This window comes from Varroa destructor, unplaced genomic scaffold, assembly GCF_002443255.2.
Source record: "Varroa destructor unplaced genomic scaffold, Vdes_3.0 BEIS01000003.1, whole genome shotgun sequence".
Lineage (NCBI taxonomy): Eukaryota > Metazoa > Arthropoda > Arachnida > Mesostigmata > Varroidae > Varroa > Varroa destructor.
The window spans coordinates 3245608-3261799 of record NW_019211456.1 but is presented as its reverse complement, the minus strand read 5'-3'; the positions used below and the strand labels follow the sequence as shown (position 1 = coordinate 3261799).

Below are 16192 nucleotides of genomic sequence, written 5' to 3'. Positions count from 1 at the left end.
TACGTAATGGCAATGGTGAGATAGACGCGATTTCTAGTTGTGTGATCACATCAGCAATTGTTATTTTTTTTGCGAGAGCAGGAGCGGCCCATAGTGACCCCACTTCGTTGACGTTGTTGATGACTACATCAGCGCGTACAGCCGAAGCATGCCGTTCTACTCGCGTCAAATGCGAGCGTACAGGGCTTACGTCAGTCACTGCGAGTGAGGTTATCAACTACATGTAGTAATGTTCGGACATCCCAGAAGAACCTAACCCTTAAATTTGACTCCATGGGTGTTTGCGAACCTTAGATGCAGTTCGCTGACAACCTAAGCTCGCGAAGAGCGCGGGCAGTATCATACGCGTTCCAACATCCGAGGATCACAGAGTCACTCTTGACCCCTCTCCTCACGAGGCGAAACTGATCAGGCAAAGAAAAAAAGAAGACCTTGAAGCGTCGTCGCAGGTATCATGGTTTATCATTTTTTTGCCTAGTAATGCCCCAAAAAGCCTGCACGTTCAGGGACATCAATTTATATACCTAAAGCTCGCTGTGTACGGATATAGACAAGAAATAGCTATTTGTAAATTTTCCAATACAGGCATGTTTAGCTTTTCGTATAAACGCCACAAAGCTTCCCTTCATAGTTTACCACAGAATGTGCCAATCTAAGATTATGAGCACTTGCTACCTAACGGTGATCCCAAATGGGTCTATCTTCAGATTTTAACCAGAAACTAGTTGAGTTTTCTCTAGTCAAATGCATTATGATAATTTCGTTCAATGTAAAAACGACTTGCTCCGTACAACTAATTTTATTGCTTCAGTTTATTCCGTCTCTTCCATTATGTGTGCCACGTTGAAATACATAACAACTTGTAGTATAACATTGTTATAATTATATTATCTTAGTAAACAATTTCCCATTATTCACTTTTCAAAAAAATTGGTACTGTTAGTATATCTTGGCACATGCGTAACAAACATTTTTATTGCAATACTCTGGGTAATATTCACACATGTGAAAATATGCATGTGCAAATGTATTTTTGAGTGACGCAACGTGTATGATCGTGTTGGGAGTAACTTCGGGTGCCTGGAGCAGAACCAGGCCCAATTCACCCCGAGATGAGAATACTTTAGATTTTCTCGCGTAAATCCTATCTGTTTTGCTAGCTGGGTAATAAGTATTGCCTAGAGGACATGTAGGCGAAACTTTTAGAAATGTGTATGGTCGAGTATTTCAAAGCATGGTACTGCCAGCTAGCCGTGCAGGAAGTGTCGCCCTTCGTTTGCACTCGTGTTTTGGATACCAGTTGCTTACCATTTACTGAGATCAGTATTATTTATAACCGTACAGAGTGAGTTAAAAGTTCAAGGGTGAAGATGCTAGTCCATTGAGCGTAACTTCTGTTAGTATAAATAAACATTTCGAATTTCATGATTGGTGCTTCACATGATTTTCTGTAAATATGCAACGCTAGCGCTGCGGCATCATAATGATATATATACTCTTTCGTATCCATTTTTGGCCGCTAAGCAACCGATTTAGAGGTTTGCAGTGGGCAATTATATAACTGATTGGTATGAGAACGGTACGTGAACATTTGTATAAGGTTTATTGTAACTGAGGTATACACACCCAGTATAACGTATAATTATATGGACTCTACTTCATAAATTGTCAAGTAGTGCTTTAATATAGTGTTAATTATTGAGTCGATTACTTAACATTGTTAGCTAAAGATCCCTATTAAAAATACAGCTTAAGGAAACAGCAGCATATAATAAGGACACATGTCTTGACAAGGCCGCTGGATGCCCTAATGCCATTATGCGAAAAGTGCAGTAAAAATATTGGTAATGAAAACTAATTAATCGATACCCTGGCAAGTTTCATTAGGTTAACCACCCCTGAGGTGCACAAATGTGAAGGAGAAAAATATTATAGCAACATCTTGAAAAATTTCCCAGAGTCAACTTTGTGAACTATGACAATACAATTACAGCTTGCAACAACTGACACTCAACTTATTTGTGCTAGAACATTCACGCTTCTAAGAGAACAAAAGTTTTTCGGCGAACCGCTAAGGCATCTGTCTCCCCTCACGACAATTAACCGGTCCACACTTAACCATATGTTCAGCAGTTTTTGCCAAAGAAAAACTCCGTATGTATGTTACCTCAACCCTTGTACTCGATTTAGCTTGATACGACTTTTCCTATTCTCAAAACTGAGGGAAAACTTAAAGAGAAACTCTTTGGAGTGATAGGAGAAATCAAAACAAAATCGCTGACCCAGCTGAGGACTATCCCAACGATTGAATCTGTAAAGCGCTTTAAGGACTAAGGAAACGGTGCCGTAAGTGTGTTACCTTCGGCAGGGATTAAGTCGAAGAGCAAACCTGAACTAGGACGATTGAATAAATACTTATTAATGTGAACTAAATCAATAATTTTCTTTAAAGAGCACAGTGACCAGTGGTGGATATTGCTTCCGCAGTCCTCTCAACGTAAGTGAGCCGAAAGAGCTTTAGGCCCATTTATAGGACCAATACAGCAACTGAAATAATTCCAATTCGACGAATGTTCGCCTTACATAGCCGTCTTTTAATATATACGCACGTTTCTATATCATTACGTAACGGATACATATTCGACATTTAGGCTGCAGGATGATACACGTAAAGCAGGTGACAACGCGTCCGCCCGTTTGGTATTCCTGTTATTAGAAATATAGTATTTTTAATAAGGCGACCCAGGCACATTTCACAGCTTAGTGAATGTAACGAACTGGAACATTTAACTACACTTAAAGTAACCGATCCTCAATAGCTGATATGCACATAACTGGTAACCTTCGCAACCAAAAAAGCTACATTTATTCAATGGCAGCAAGTCATTAATCCGTCTTCTCGTTTAATACTGATTGGGCGAAAGAGCGACATGGATAGGCACTACCTTATTGTTAGGATTCTCAGGATTTGTCGCCGAATGATCTCTAGCTACTGCTATTAGATTTAAAAGAAAATGTGTTTTGAGCTGTCCTATTTGCTGGCATGCTTATTTCGTATCTGCGCTAGATGTACACACCGACAAGAAAAATACAACGTGCACGTACACGTGCATACGTGTGTATGTACGTTTAGCAACAAGATCCAACACACCACGTCACCCACTATTAGCACCTCTTTTTTTTTCTGTTTTTTTATTACCTAGCCTCTATCGTGCAGCATGCATACGCAATCCATAATGGAACAGGTGGTATCTTTCCACTGTTACAAATTTCTTTTCTAGTTCCTTATGTGATACTTCTAGCAGTTGGCCAAATTACCATTTGAAGTCCGCCAAAGCTATCCGGATTAGGTGTATCATCTACTCCTCACTTTACCATTATACCTCACTTGCCTAAACCTGCTAAAACCTCTCCGCTAGCAACCTCGGACACCCAACACACACTAATGACTACATGTCTGCCTGGATGCATGCACGTTCTCCGTATATTTCTAGGCATGTTTACCATCAGTGTTCGAAATCTGCTTCAGGCGCAAATTGGTACCTGTAGACATAAATCTATCGACTGCTTGACGGCAGGTCGACTGTGAAGTTGTCGATAGTAACCACTGCTCCTTTAGTAGATCTCCACTCCTCTGTCTAGAAGCGTACTAGGTAATTCACTACGTACTGTCCTCTTTTTTACAGTGGCCACGTTAACAGATAAGTGATACCTCTTTCTGGTCGCTGTCCGTTCTAAGGCGGCTGTCCTTGCACAGCGGCAGTGGATACATGTGACTTAGATATTACATAGATGGATATATAACATTTGTCGCGGATAGATTCTGTTTAATAGGATAAGTACGAACTCTAGTTTCCTTTTGTGAAGGATTGCTTTTCAAAGCTTATGTTAGTGTACAAACTTCCTAAGCATATATTAATCGGTAGAACCATTTAAATGACCACACTGATAGCCATTTTGATATATACTAACGCTATGACATTATATTATAGTTTTATAAAGATCGTAGGTATGTGAATAGGTTGTCTACATTATCAATGTTTTGCCCCTTTCACTGAATTCAAATAAAATAAAAAAATATAACAATAATTCCGATATCTCCTACTTTATTGACTGATACGATATAAGGACTTTCCAACAGTCAAATTACACAGAAACCTTAGCGTGACCCTATAGAGATGCATATGCGTATATGTAAAGGACTGAAAAAAAGTCCTATGACAATTTGAAAAGGACCACTCGACAATTTGAGGATCCAATTTGACCATCCAACTATTATTTATCCAACTGCCCTAGTTTTTATTACACTTTAGTCTCCAGCTAACTAACAGATATAAAATGGAAATTAGCCAGAGACTTTTCAAGCTGCAAAGAGATCGTCTGTGCAAAGGAGGCCACGCCTATGCCAGATCAGCCAGTAACCGCCTATTTGTCTCGTCGTATAAATAACATTTTCTTTTACCTATACGGCACAGAATACGACTCTTTGAAGTAATGAAAACGTTAATATACATATACTTTTGCATTTGATAGCGCCTTTAAACTTCAAACGCCCGGAAAATCTTCGTATTTTTGCCCGATATCAAAGAATAATGGCTACAAATTTTTTAATTGAGGCTCACAGGCGCTTATAGCAGGTGTCCATTTTTCCGCTAATCTAGCTTGTATTTGTAACGCATTTTGGCTAAAGTAAGCTAGAACAAGAATTGATGTTGTGGTTATAAATTCAATTGCCTGAAATCTGGTATTGAATAATTTGTCAAGATTGCAGCTTTCGTTTAGTCTTCATAAGACCCATTAATCAATTCAGAACAGGGTACTGCTATAATAGTATTAGGAAAAACGACCAAGGATTACATTTTATCTGTTTCTCTGATCAGGCAGAATAGACAAACTTGTCATTGATCAACAGTAGGATCGACTGTGAATTGACGCTAGGTTAACGAATGAAACGACACCTATGGGCTGACTTACATTCTAGAGGTAAAAAGACATTCACAAGGAAAGAATATATAAAATCTGAAGGTATTAACACACTAATGACTCCTTTACATTGTTTTGTATTCATCAAAACAGTCTGTGTTTAGGACTAGATCAATGCGCCGATCAGTAAGCAGATTTTTTTTCGTAAACATACAGAGTTCTCACGGAACCTGTTTTTCGCATCTGTTTGGCGGACGGTAAAGCTTGCCAAAGGACATACGAGAATATAGTCTCTCGGCTAACCTAAAGCGCATTTACTACGGTTTTCGAAGTCATATTGTACATTTTTTTGTCTTTGTAGAAAATGGATGAAACGGTTTATATATTTTCTAACTGTCATCGAAGAAATACGTAAAGGTTTGAAGCTAAGGTGAAGATTTTTTGAAGGTTTGGTAGAACTTTTCCCGATAGTCCTCCTTATGCGTAAACAGAAAGCGACATCGGTGCGTATCGAACTAATATTATCTATAGGCACGCAGCGCAAAATACCAACGCGTTAAATACAGCTGCGCGTGCTGGACCGTTCTGCTGTACCTTAGTCAGGCCCTCAGAGACGAGCCTTCTGAGTCGTCTATTGGGATAACATAATACGGCGAGCATGTACGCGACATTAACGTACTAGCCTACATGCGCTGACCAGCTCACGCGCACGTGACTGTCGGTCTTAACTATAACCTCGTTATAGACAACAGGAAGGCATACTAGTCGTAACCAATCGATCATTTTTCATCGGACATTATTTTCCTTAAGAACTGTTCTCTATAAATCCACCGCATGGCATTTTGAAATATCCTTAAATCGTTCTATACGATATCGATTCCTGATTTTTCTAAAGGAGTGCAGAGTCTTGGTTAGTATGTGCGTTGCAGGTGCATACGTAACTCGGTTCGAATCGAGCAAAAGATGGGTTCGTCCTTTTTTTCCTTGTCAACGCCAGTATCCTGGGCGATTACATAACGAGGCAGCTAGATAACACTTGAATTTTCCTTGTATAATAATAGAATATTTTCTTTTACAGAATTGAAATAGCGTACTAACGATTGTTCTTAACCGCCTCAGAAATTTGAATATCAACGTCACGTAGATCCGTTTACCCAAATGCTAATACCGACCTCGGGTGGCTTGTACCACTTGGTGATATTGTCCATGTCTATCTTGTCGCGGTAAATAAGGTGCCGTCGAAGCATATACTCCGCCTTGTCAACTAAGAAGTTCCTTGCTCGAAGCCACCGTAAGGCAAAGTAGTCATCGAAACTGTCCTGCCACACATCCGCGCAGCGATCACGGAACTGTAATTCAGATAAAAGGGAATCGTATTTAATTAAATGACCGACGCTCTGAGTTGATCATAAATTATACTTCTGGATTGACGAACATAGTGCAGCTGCTGCTGACTCGGGCACAGCTTTCATATCCGGCACAGAAGAAGGAACTCGTCCGGAAGAAAGCGATATCCTCAAAAAAATGAAAATGTCTACAACTCCCTGCTAAGTCGAGCTTGCCAAGTAACACAATAGAGAATCACTACACTAGCGATACATTTCAATGCAAAACCACGTGAAAACAATAAAAAAAAAAAAAAACTTGTAAATATTCTAGCTTGTTTCAAGTAAGCTATGTTTTCCGCGTATGTTTACATAATCAAGACGTCGCTATATACTCGACGTATTAAGCAATAGGTTAGTTCAAGTTTATTCGTTCGTTCTGAACAGAGGCTGGGTCAAAGGATATCTATTTCACCTAGGAAGAACAGTGGTTCAGTTAGACAGGCTTTCCCAAAAAATCATTTCAGATACTCGTTCTCGGCACATGCAAGTTGGCCGCGAATATCATCGAGAAACCCAGCTGTCTACATATCGTATACTATATCTAGCTAAACTTATACATACATTTGCTACATTCAGACAGGTAACTGAAAAGTTTAAACGGATTTGTTAACGCGCGCAGTGAACGATATACTAGTATTAGTAAAACTCTTGTTTGATAGATTAAAGATATGGACATCGTCAGTCAGTTGCCGGTAGCAGTTATTTGTCACGATGCTTCGGCAGCCGTACGTAAAGCTTCGCTCGCTTGCAAAAGAAAAGGTGAGGTCTTTTGAGTGCCTTGGAAAGGATGGTTGAATTCTGCCGTTTTTTTGACGCCAAAATTGACGTTAACGAGCAGAACGGAGCCAAATAGAAATAACCCTTGCGAGTCGTCACCTCCATATTATTTTGAACAATCAACCATGGACTTTCCGGTGTTTTCGTCACACCAAAGAGGAAAAATGCCTGAATAGAAGTCCATGGACCCAAAACCGCGACAACTTTTTATTTATTTTGTGTTGACGCGTGAATGAATTTGATGAAGTGGATAAACGTGTGAGCTCCATCTACCCGCTGGTTTTTGGCCCTTCCGCGTCAGCGCATGCAGTAGGGACAACCTTTACAGCGGCTCGTTCTTTAAGCCTCATCGTGTTAAACTAGTCGTATTTTGTTTCAAGTATGGCCGTTTTGACCCCGAAAAAGCAACAAATCTACGGGAACGAAACTCTCAGCTACGCGCTATGCCTCAATATTTCTGCGCTTTTCTACTGACAAGTTAGCGGATTCATTGACGGGTCCTTTTTTCTTTTCAAGAATGATGCTATTTCGTTTCTCAATGCAGTACTCATTTATAGAAGCATCGAGAAGTGAGGCAGACCGAGGTCAGCAACGATGAAAGATATTTTTAACAGTATAGAGACAAAATGTCTTTTCCTCGAGCTGCTGTCCAGGGAGATACATGACAGAAGAGCGCCCAGTAGCGGCACGACTTGTCGTCCGCGCTATATACAGCCGCATGCATATAAGGAAATCTGTCTTCGAAATAGATAGATGTTGCTAGAAAAAAATTGTCATCGAACCACCTCTAGCGCTAACTTATTGGATCTTTTTGATACGTACGTCATAACACGTCCGAACGGGGTGAGTACAATTGAATACAGAATATGACAAGACGAATCAGTGACGGTTTTGCTTCGTTCTACGAGAGATCATTGGATTTCAATTCATAATCAGTGATCTTCAGCGGTCAGATATCTGCTATATTGCTTTTCTGATCTAATTGCACGTAAATGTTGTTAGCGTTTTATAAGGCCGATGCACAAACATGTATATAGGCGAAGCCATGCGAAGTAAGGGGAAAGCGCTAGTGATGAGTCTAATCAATTGCTCCACATCTGAGGGCAAACAGTTTCCTGCACAAAAACTATACAAACCTCCAACGTGCACCAACACTGCGTGGATACGCAAGTGTAAAGCTTTTCTATTAAGAGAATTATTTGTTCAGAAAAGGTTTTTACCTTAGATAGGCAAGAAAAAGTCTTACTTGCTTATTAAAGAAGGGTAAATAGCTTAAAGTAAGGTACTCAACGTCATCGCATCAGGCTGCTGCACAGGTGGCGGGCGGGTTAGCTGGCTCGCGGGGTCCTTCCCGATTGCTGTGCATTAAATGAGATGCTTACATAACAAATACTTCACTCAACGACTGCTTCAATGTCATTCAACCGGCTGTAACTGCTGCTGGCTGAAATCAGTATTGCGACAATTCAGTCGTTAACGAGGCCTCTTCGTCTATTCTTCTATGCTGGACAGCTCCGTTTTGAAACGTGGGGCAATACTCAGACGGTGGCAACTGCCATATGCAGCACGGTCTCCGTTCAGTTGGAAAAGCGCAAGAAGAGCAAGCGTTTCCGTGTGGACAAATTCAATTGTTCAGAAGCAATACGACAGCTGTGCAGGTCTTGAAGCACAGATCTCCACCGTTCTACCTAACCCTATAATTGTTCAGCTGTGACCATAGCCGCATTGTCCCTGATTTGTGTCAGCATAATTGTTGAGCCACCAATTTATTATAGCCTCTATTGCCGTCGTTCCTAATAGTAAACATTGATACTGACATGAGTCAGGCGTGCTACTCCCGTACTGCCATTCCATTAAGTAAGTCATCATTCTCCCACACACAAATAGTTTTAGCAAGACATTGACGTCATAGATTTCCTTAAATATCTAATAGTATTTCTTTTCCTCCTCAACAACGCTGAAAATGGTTTCCCTACAGGGTGTCCAAATAACACAACAGGACGAAAAATATGAAATAAACGGCCTGATCACGAAGCTCTCAGTGTGTCCTAATCATTCTCTGTCGAGCACGCAAGTAGAGTACTGCGCATGTTCTTTATTCATTGACAAACGCATTTTGGTCCATTGATAACTCCTCAGTGTACGCAGAACATCTACTGTACAGCAACACTCACTGTGTTTGTTAAGCAATCATTTTGACCTAGCTACTGATAATCGACGATTCCCTTTCTTATTTTTCAATTTGAAACTTGAAAATAATTTTTTTTTTTTTTTTTAGCTTTTCAAAGCGCGCTTTCAAAACAGTACTATGTTATAAAAACGTTTTATGCGGATTATACGCCCGGAGACTGTGTAAATAGCAGGTCAACAAATTAAATTGTTGATAGTATGTTACGGTTGTGTCCCATGCCGATTATATTTACTCTGCTGGATTTAGACAGAGATAATAATAATAATAATAATGTGTTATAGTAGTAAGTAGACTATGTTTTTTGTTCTAAGCAGCACTTTTCAACTTTATCTGCTAGCAAGCAAGTAGCTGGTCCCATAGTTTTGAATAGAAATTGAAGATTCTTGGAATTAAAGATGTCACGCGTTTTCTGGGCCCTCTGAGTGCGTGTCGTTTGAAGTTATCGTTGCAATTGTATGACGATTTTGTTTGCATTGCAGTTATATAAAGACTGCTTTGATTGATACTTTAAGTTGTTGTAAGGTGCTCTAGGTACGTTCAGCCGTTGTTCAAAACACCTTTTTGACCACTTTCTAAACATAAATATTTGCAGCTTCGCTCTAGACTTATATAACTATAAGCTACGGTCTTATGACTCATCTGAAAAACCTCTTTGCCATTATTTAATCTGTACTTTAAACCAATTGTGTTAGTTTAATCTAGTTGCCGGGTGAGGTAACCAAGAGGCCTGTGGCTTGCCATTTTCGAGTTCTTAGAGATATGCGCACTTTAGTTAGAATGAAGTACCTTCTAAACGATGCCAGTTCTACGGGGTGTTAGATATTTAATATACAGACTTAATATAAGGACCACTGGTAAAGTGGGCTACAATGAGTGATTAAAAAAATGGCCACTGAAATATAGCTTAAACTAAATTATTAGAGTAAAAGCTCGTAAAATTAATATAACCAATTTTATTGTACTTGCACCCAACAAAAATCCCCGCAGTCGAACAACTCTATATTCGCCTTTTTCTTCGAGTGGGTACTAATAAACGACGGTAAAGAGTGTTTGTATAGCTAACTAGATATTATCCATTTATGTTGATTGCTAGGTTTTTGTTTACTGGGGACGAACTGTTGTACATCGTCGGAAAGCAGTTCTCTTTGTAAGGGTTTTCTCATCGTTTTGTTCAAAATTGTCCATGGAATTCAAATTTAACAGATGGATCTGTCGGGTAAAAAGCAGAAAATCTGTGACATGGTATTTTTTAAATATTAAATAACAATGAAAATAACCTTAAAAGGCGGTGAGGACCCTACAGCTGGAAGGTGCAGGCGTATCTAGTAGTGATGTAGATCAACCTCCCCCTCCCTCTTCAAGTTTTTTTCTTAAAGATGTATTCTCGATTACGGGAACTCTATATATTAGGACTGCTGTTTTTCATCCTTCAATTCATTGTTCTACTGATCAGCCAAGGTCATTGGTATATTGGGTTGTCGATATATATATATATATATATACATTGTGATAAAACTTAAGACAGTATCTAATGAAGTTTTCGCAACTTCTTCAGCCTATATCCGTATAGGTGTTCTGTTTTTTAGCTCGCTGGACTGCGCGAGATTGTCTTAAAACACGGATACCAAACGATGTTTTAAGTCTGTTGAATAGTGGCCTAATTCGAGTCTGACATCAGCTTAACTTAGGAGTCATGCCAAGTCTTTAAGCCCTTTGGATTAGAGATCACATTAGCATGTGTGTTTGCATAATCCTGCTGGCGGATAGCCCACATTTCTAGAGGTGCCATAGTTCTTTGCAGCGATCCCATAACCCCCATAATCGCCACCGTCTGCACGACCTCTATATACACAGGGTTAAACTTCTTTATCAGAAGTGTGAACAGACTAAGCTAATTGTCGGAGACAGCCACTTCAGCCTAAGACACCTGCACTGTAGGTGCTACACAGGCTTAGAGAAGGGAGAAAGAAAAACGACCTCACTGACTGACCGGAGTCAGACCCTTATCTCTGTAAATCATCGTCAGCTCGAACTGGAAGGTCACAGGGGAACAAGCTCCCGGCCAACGTCAATGGCAACAACTATGGGGTTCTTAACTAATTGTTAATGTTATGGCTATGAACAGAAGTAGTCAAGTCGTCTATTCTTCATTTGCAAATGAGCATTAATATCGCAGGACGTCTGCTATTAGAAAATGAACTACCAGAGCGGATATTGGAGTCAGTGTTATGAAAGCAGTAGCAACGCGCTTGTCAGCGTATTCTATACTCATTCTAGTAAAAGATAGCTCGCATTTCCAATGCAATCTTATAGATACGCTATAGTAGATGGTAAACAGTAGGACCATCTATTTGAGAGACAACATGGAAGCAGTACGAGAAGCTTTCGTATAGATGATCGTGATCCTCGGCGTACAAATAGAATAACCGCTTGAAGGAAAGCTAGATGATTCCGAGGTTCACTAAGCAAATTGCAATACAATAAGTAGCGTCCTCCCATATTACTTACGGCTAATAAAAAATTAGCGGCGACAAATAAACGAAAAAGTAAAGGTTGCAAGTCTTTTATGTGTCACAATAGCCATCGTGTATTTCCACAAGTTGCCTAGCTTTATTGATACAGTGATGCTCATAGTGGTCGACAGAAACTTCAAAATTGCGCCAACCAAGACAGCTAGCTGACTCTAATCGCATAAATATTTTCTTAGTACAGACTGTTTACACTGAAGATTCTACTTAAATGTGACATCACTCACATAGGCTCCCTCGATTGGCAGTTATTCATATCTCCTAGCTTCGTGTCATTCTTTTGTTCTTGAGCTCCCCAGGAAAATGGTGTTTGGCGATAAGGCACATCTTTACGTGAGGGGGTGTGTGGAAAAACACAAGTACCGCTTGTGTTCCTAGAGTTTCCGAAATATCCATGAAAAAAAGGCTTATACTGCAGGAAGAATAGCGTCCGACTTGGCATGCGACTGGCGGCGTCAGAGACCCCTTTTAGCGCCATGCAGCTATAAATTCCGATTGTTAGCTGAAGTCGTTAAAGGGGTTTGGAAGATACGTAACTAATCGTATAATCGCGTTCTCAAGGAGTCATTTTGGTGAGCACCTGATCTCCAACCGGGGCAACGTGAATGAATGATTATGAAATATAATCCTGCTCGACTTTTGATAGGTTACTTACATAGATACCTTACTTAAACAGTAAACAAACCTTATCGGTGCTGCCATTTCAGAGAGAGGGTCAGGTATGTCCGAAAAGGAGGATGAAACCGGATGAAGCGAATAATTGCCACAAAGAAATTCAAGGACGTTTACCTTATCGATGTCAAATTTAAATAAAATTTTAAATGTATAAAGTTTATAGTAAAAAGATACTTATGTAAATATTGTGATTTTTTATCGGAGTCATTTCGAAATTGCTTTACATTAAATAGTCGTCCCTGTACAACTCCTTATTTCCAAGCGACGGAGCATTTTCATTAAGGGGAAAAATCTCTTTTTCTGATATTTATGCTAACCGTACGATTTCGAGACTTAAGTCTAACAATTTTCAAAATCTCTGCGTTTAAAAGATAAAAATATTTTGTAGAAGCGCTTCTATAATTTGCAAAGGCTTCAATACTTTGCTGTCCTGTAAAGTACCCTGGCACATCAAGCAGTTTGATTATCGAGTAGCACTTTATTATCGCTCGGCTTCGACAACCTTGGAGGGGTAGGGATATAATGAATTAGCGATAGGCAACTAGCTGACCCGGTTGCATTGACCCATATTAGCTGATCCCTCTGAGCAAATGACGTCGCGGCGACAACAGCTGTTCAATAAGGATAAAGCTTATTTTCATTATGTTAGACAGAGTTTGTATTTTTGCGACACTCGATTCTATGGCCTGTACTGACGTCTCAGTGATTTTTGAGATAACTGCGCTACGCCTTTTTTTCTCATGAGCATTTTCGGCATACCGATTAATCGATATGGGCTCTCATTTTCTGAACCTATATGTCAAAGGTCGTGGTTACGTATTACGTCGCAGACCGCTGTATGTATAGGCAATGTATGCCTAATACGCATTATATATTCAGCATTAGCTACGACATTACAAAATCCGATATTCCTCCATGAACAGCAAGCAAACCGTAACAACCTTTGTTGAGGGCTATTCGTCCTCCTTGATTCCTTGATTATTGTAATGGTGGTTATACGACACACCGATGGATCTCTACTAAGCCGTTTCAACACAACTTTTTCCAAGTTACCGTAATACATCGAATAACTGCCCTCGAATGATCCTTTTGACAATTTAGAAGAGGACGAAGATTGAATGATAGCTTCTTAGGACCAGCGTGAAACCTGTCGACATTTAGACCTTTTTTTTTTTTACTATATGGCAGTTTGTTTATTCACAGAGGACTAATATCTCGAGGACCAAATACTGTCTCTTTTTTTGACCAAGTTATGCTTTTAGACAGCAGAAATTACACAACTTACAGGACTGGGCTGTTCGTTATATTCGTTAGCTGAAAGTTATAGTATGAACGTCATCTTCGACAACACAACGCCAGCTTTAATTGGAAAGTAACAGATTTTAAATCATATTTAAGTATAGCAGATGCAAGAATGTTTATGGGGCTGTAACATCGAGACGCTACGAGTAATCATATAGTTATGTCTGAGAATACTACAGAAAGACACAGTCTAAAAAGTAATTCTTTAGACTGAATGCCCGACCCTTTGAGACTACTAATTTTGCGACATTAAATTTTGTAAATGATTAGTTGGATTTAGCGAACCGTCATCCCTAGTTTGTACGAATATCTAGCCCATACGGCCTTCGATAGTTGTTAACCGGTTATTCCGATCAAGTACGCTAACTGAAACGTACTTTAGTATGAACCTCGTATTTTTGATTGAATAGCAGTCAAGCGTTACGTTACTTCACGCAGAGTCCTTTTGTGCCGAGAACATTTATGGCCTGTCTCCGTGCACGAATGCGTACTGAATTCTATCGTTTCAAACATTGAAACGCACAGCAAAAGCCCGTGTAGGCAATTGTGACGGACAGTCCGCATCGACACACATCAGACTGACTTTCTAAGACGTCTTTCAGATGAAGTCAAGTAATACTTCGTGGACATTGCATCTGAATGTTGCTTAACGTATTAACTGATCAACATTCGATTTTAGGTCTAGATATCTATCCACTTGCCAAAGCCAACAGAATGGCCAGCGACCATAATCACCCGTTTAGCAAACATCAGGCCGCGCAGGCTATATATTTGCAGGATTTGCTGGGAGCTTATCAGTAACCGTAAAATACGACTTCCAGATGGCAGATCTAAAAACTAACTTGAAACTATTGATGTAAGCGGACAGTCGCCGAAATGCTTTGTTTCATCATGAAATCAGAGTAAGGAAAACGAGGAGAGAGTTACGAACGAGTATGCAGTGTTACCTCAAACCAGCTACCTTGGGTTCTTGTGCTCAAACTTCCTGTTGTCATGAGCAAAAGTTCAAACGTTTGACCTATATATAGGTTTATAAGTAATTTGAATGAAATTAGATCTGCAAAATGAGTGTTGTGCTTGTTGTTCCTGAAAGCATTGCGTAAGCATGCCTTATTACTGTAGGCAATTGTGTTGAAATGAGCTCATGTGTACAATTTTCCAAACTCATTTAGATACTGGCAATTTGTTGGCCAACGTAACATAGATGGCACAAGCTGTACACAACGATAAGCACACAAAGATATGCATCATAGGGACGACGATCGTTACTTGCTAATGACAGAACAGCTAAAGAAAAAATAACACCAAAACATCGCCTTACGACCGTGGCTGGTCGACCAGGTAAAATTGTGTTGCCAGGGGCATTTTTCGCCAACCAAAAGCTCAATAAATGTATATAGCCTACCCCTCCCCCCCCCCATTCTTTCGCCTCATAGTTTTGCTGCTACTGCGAACTGATACGACGAATTCAGGCGTTGGCCTAAAAAAAGTATGATTATGTGAGACAGTGTCTCTCTAGGTGAGTCAATGGATGAGCGAACATGTGCCTCTCGGCTGCTGAAATCCGCATTTCATATAGATGCAGTGGCCCTCTTGGGGTTCCTATGAATCGTAAAATCTCTCTTGTAAATAGAAGTGCGCTGGCTGCAACGCTTATTACGACTATATTAATATTGAAGTAATAGAACATTTGTCTAACATGGCTTTTATATGTATGGTAGCTTCGTTTTACCCCTTTTTCCATGCGAAATTGTTTATTCAAACTTAAGTTCCATGCCCTTTTATTCGCAACAATACATAAGTGTGCAGACGGAAACTGTCAGTGGCATCCTTCTTATTCAGATAATTGACCTTGTTCCCCAGCGGATGTCCTGTAAAATAACGTTTTTGGATACATTCAGAAAGATACCAAAGTAAAAAAATAAGAAATTCATATAATTAGAGAAAATATTCGAAATTTCAATCAAAACGTTAATATTATATTATGAGCGTCATGAATGCATAAACGATAAACAGCAAAAGACAAATTGACGAAAAGGGACGAAACAAAAGCTGGCCAGCTAATCAATATCAACATGTCTGATGTACCCTTTAAATGGGAAAGTTATCAAACCCGTGCTGCTGTTACTGTCTTCGCTAATTCCAACTTCATCGTAATTACGGCATGCCGTAGTCAATCAATCAATCAATCAATCAATCAGAACTGTAATAAACCTAAGGTGGTGGGCGTAACCAGATCAAACCAAGTGCTTCTATTGAACGCTGGGTACACACAACAGATATAATGAGGCATCGTACTAAGCTAGATGATAGACCTTAGATTTAGTTCATATTTGTCGATATTTGTAGCTATATAGATAAGACTTCATCATGGACAACGGACTAATATGCAAAAACGATGAGCGTTT

The 16192-nt window shown here is 39.7% G+C and overlaps 2 protein-coding genes and 1 long non-coding RNA gene across 14 annotated transcripts in view; 1 reads left to right on the top strand and 2 right to left on the bottom strand.

Moving 5' to 3' along the window:
• The window catches only part of Atac2 (Ada2a-containing complex component 2), a 93560-nt gene that overhangs the window by 22496 nt on the left and 54872 nt on the right, over window positions 1-16192 (top strand). For 2 of the 11 annotated variants that reach the window (XR_015324694.1, XR_015324695.1), the window contains 2 exons: window positions 12107-12379; window positions 12515-12744. The exons of 6 other annotated variants lie outside the window; for them this stretch is intronic. The gene's annotated coding sequence lies outside the window, so the exon portion shown is untranslated. Of the gene's footprint in view, window positions 1-81; window positions 662-12098; window positions 12380-12514; window positions 12745-16192 lie in introns of those variants that run through there. 3 more of the 11 variants (XR_015324696.1, XR_015324703.1, XR_015324698.1) reach the window with 3 other exon arrangements.
• Window positions 1-16192, bottom strand: part of LOC111247290 (SEC14-like protein 2) — a 41060-nt gene that overhangs the window by 15692 nt on the left and 9176 nt on the right. For both annotated transcript variants that reach the window (XM_022798019.2, XM_022798022.2), the window contains exon 2: window positions 6096-6272. In XM_022798019.2, the coding sequence (XP_022653754.1) occupies window positions 6096-6272 (177 nt within the window). The remainder of the gene's footprint in view (window positions 1-6095; window positions 6273-16192) is intronic.
• Window positions 795-3312, bottom strand: LOC147756394 (uncharacterized). The gene is made up of 2 exons (XR_015324705.1): window positions 2946-3312; window positions 795-2706 (listed from the first exon to the last, which is right to left on the bottom strand). It is a non-coding gene; the product is annotated as an uncharacterized LOC147756394 (long non-coding RNA).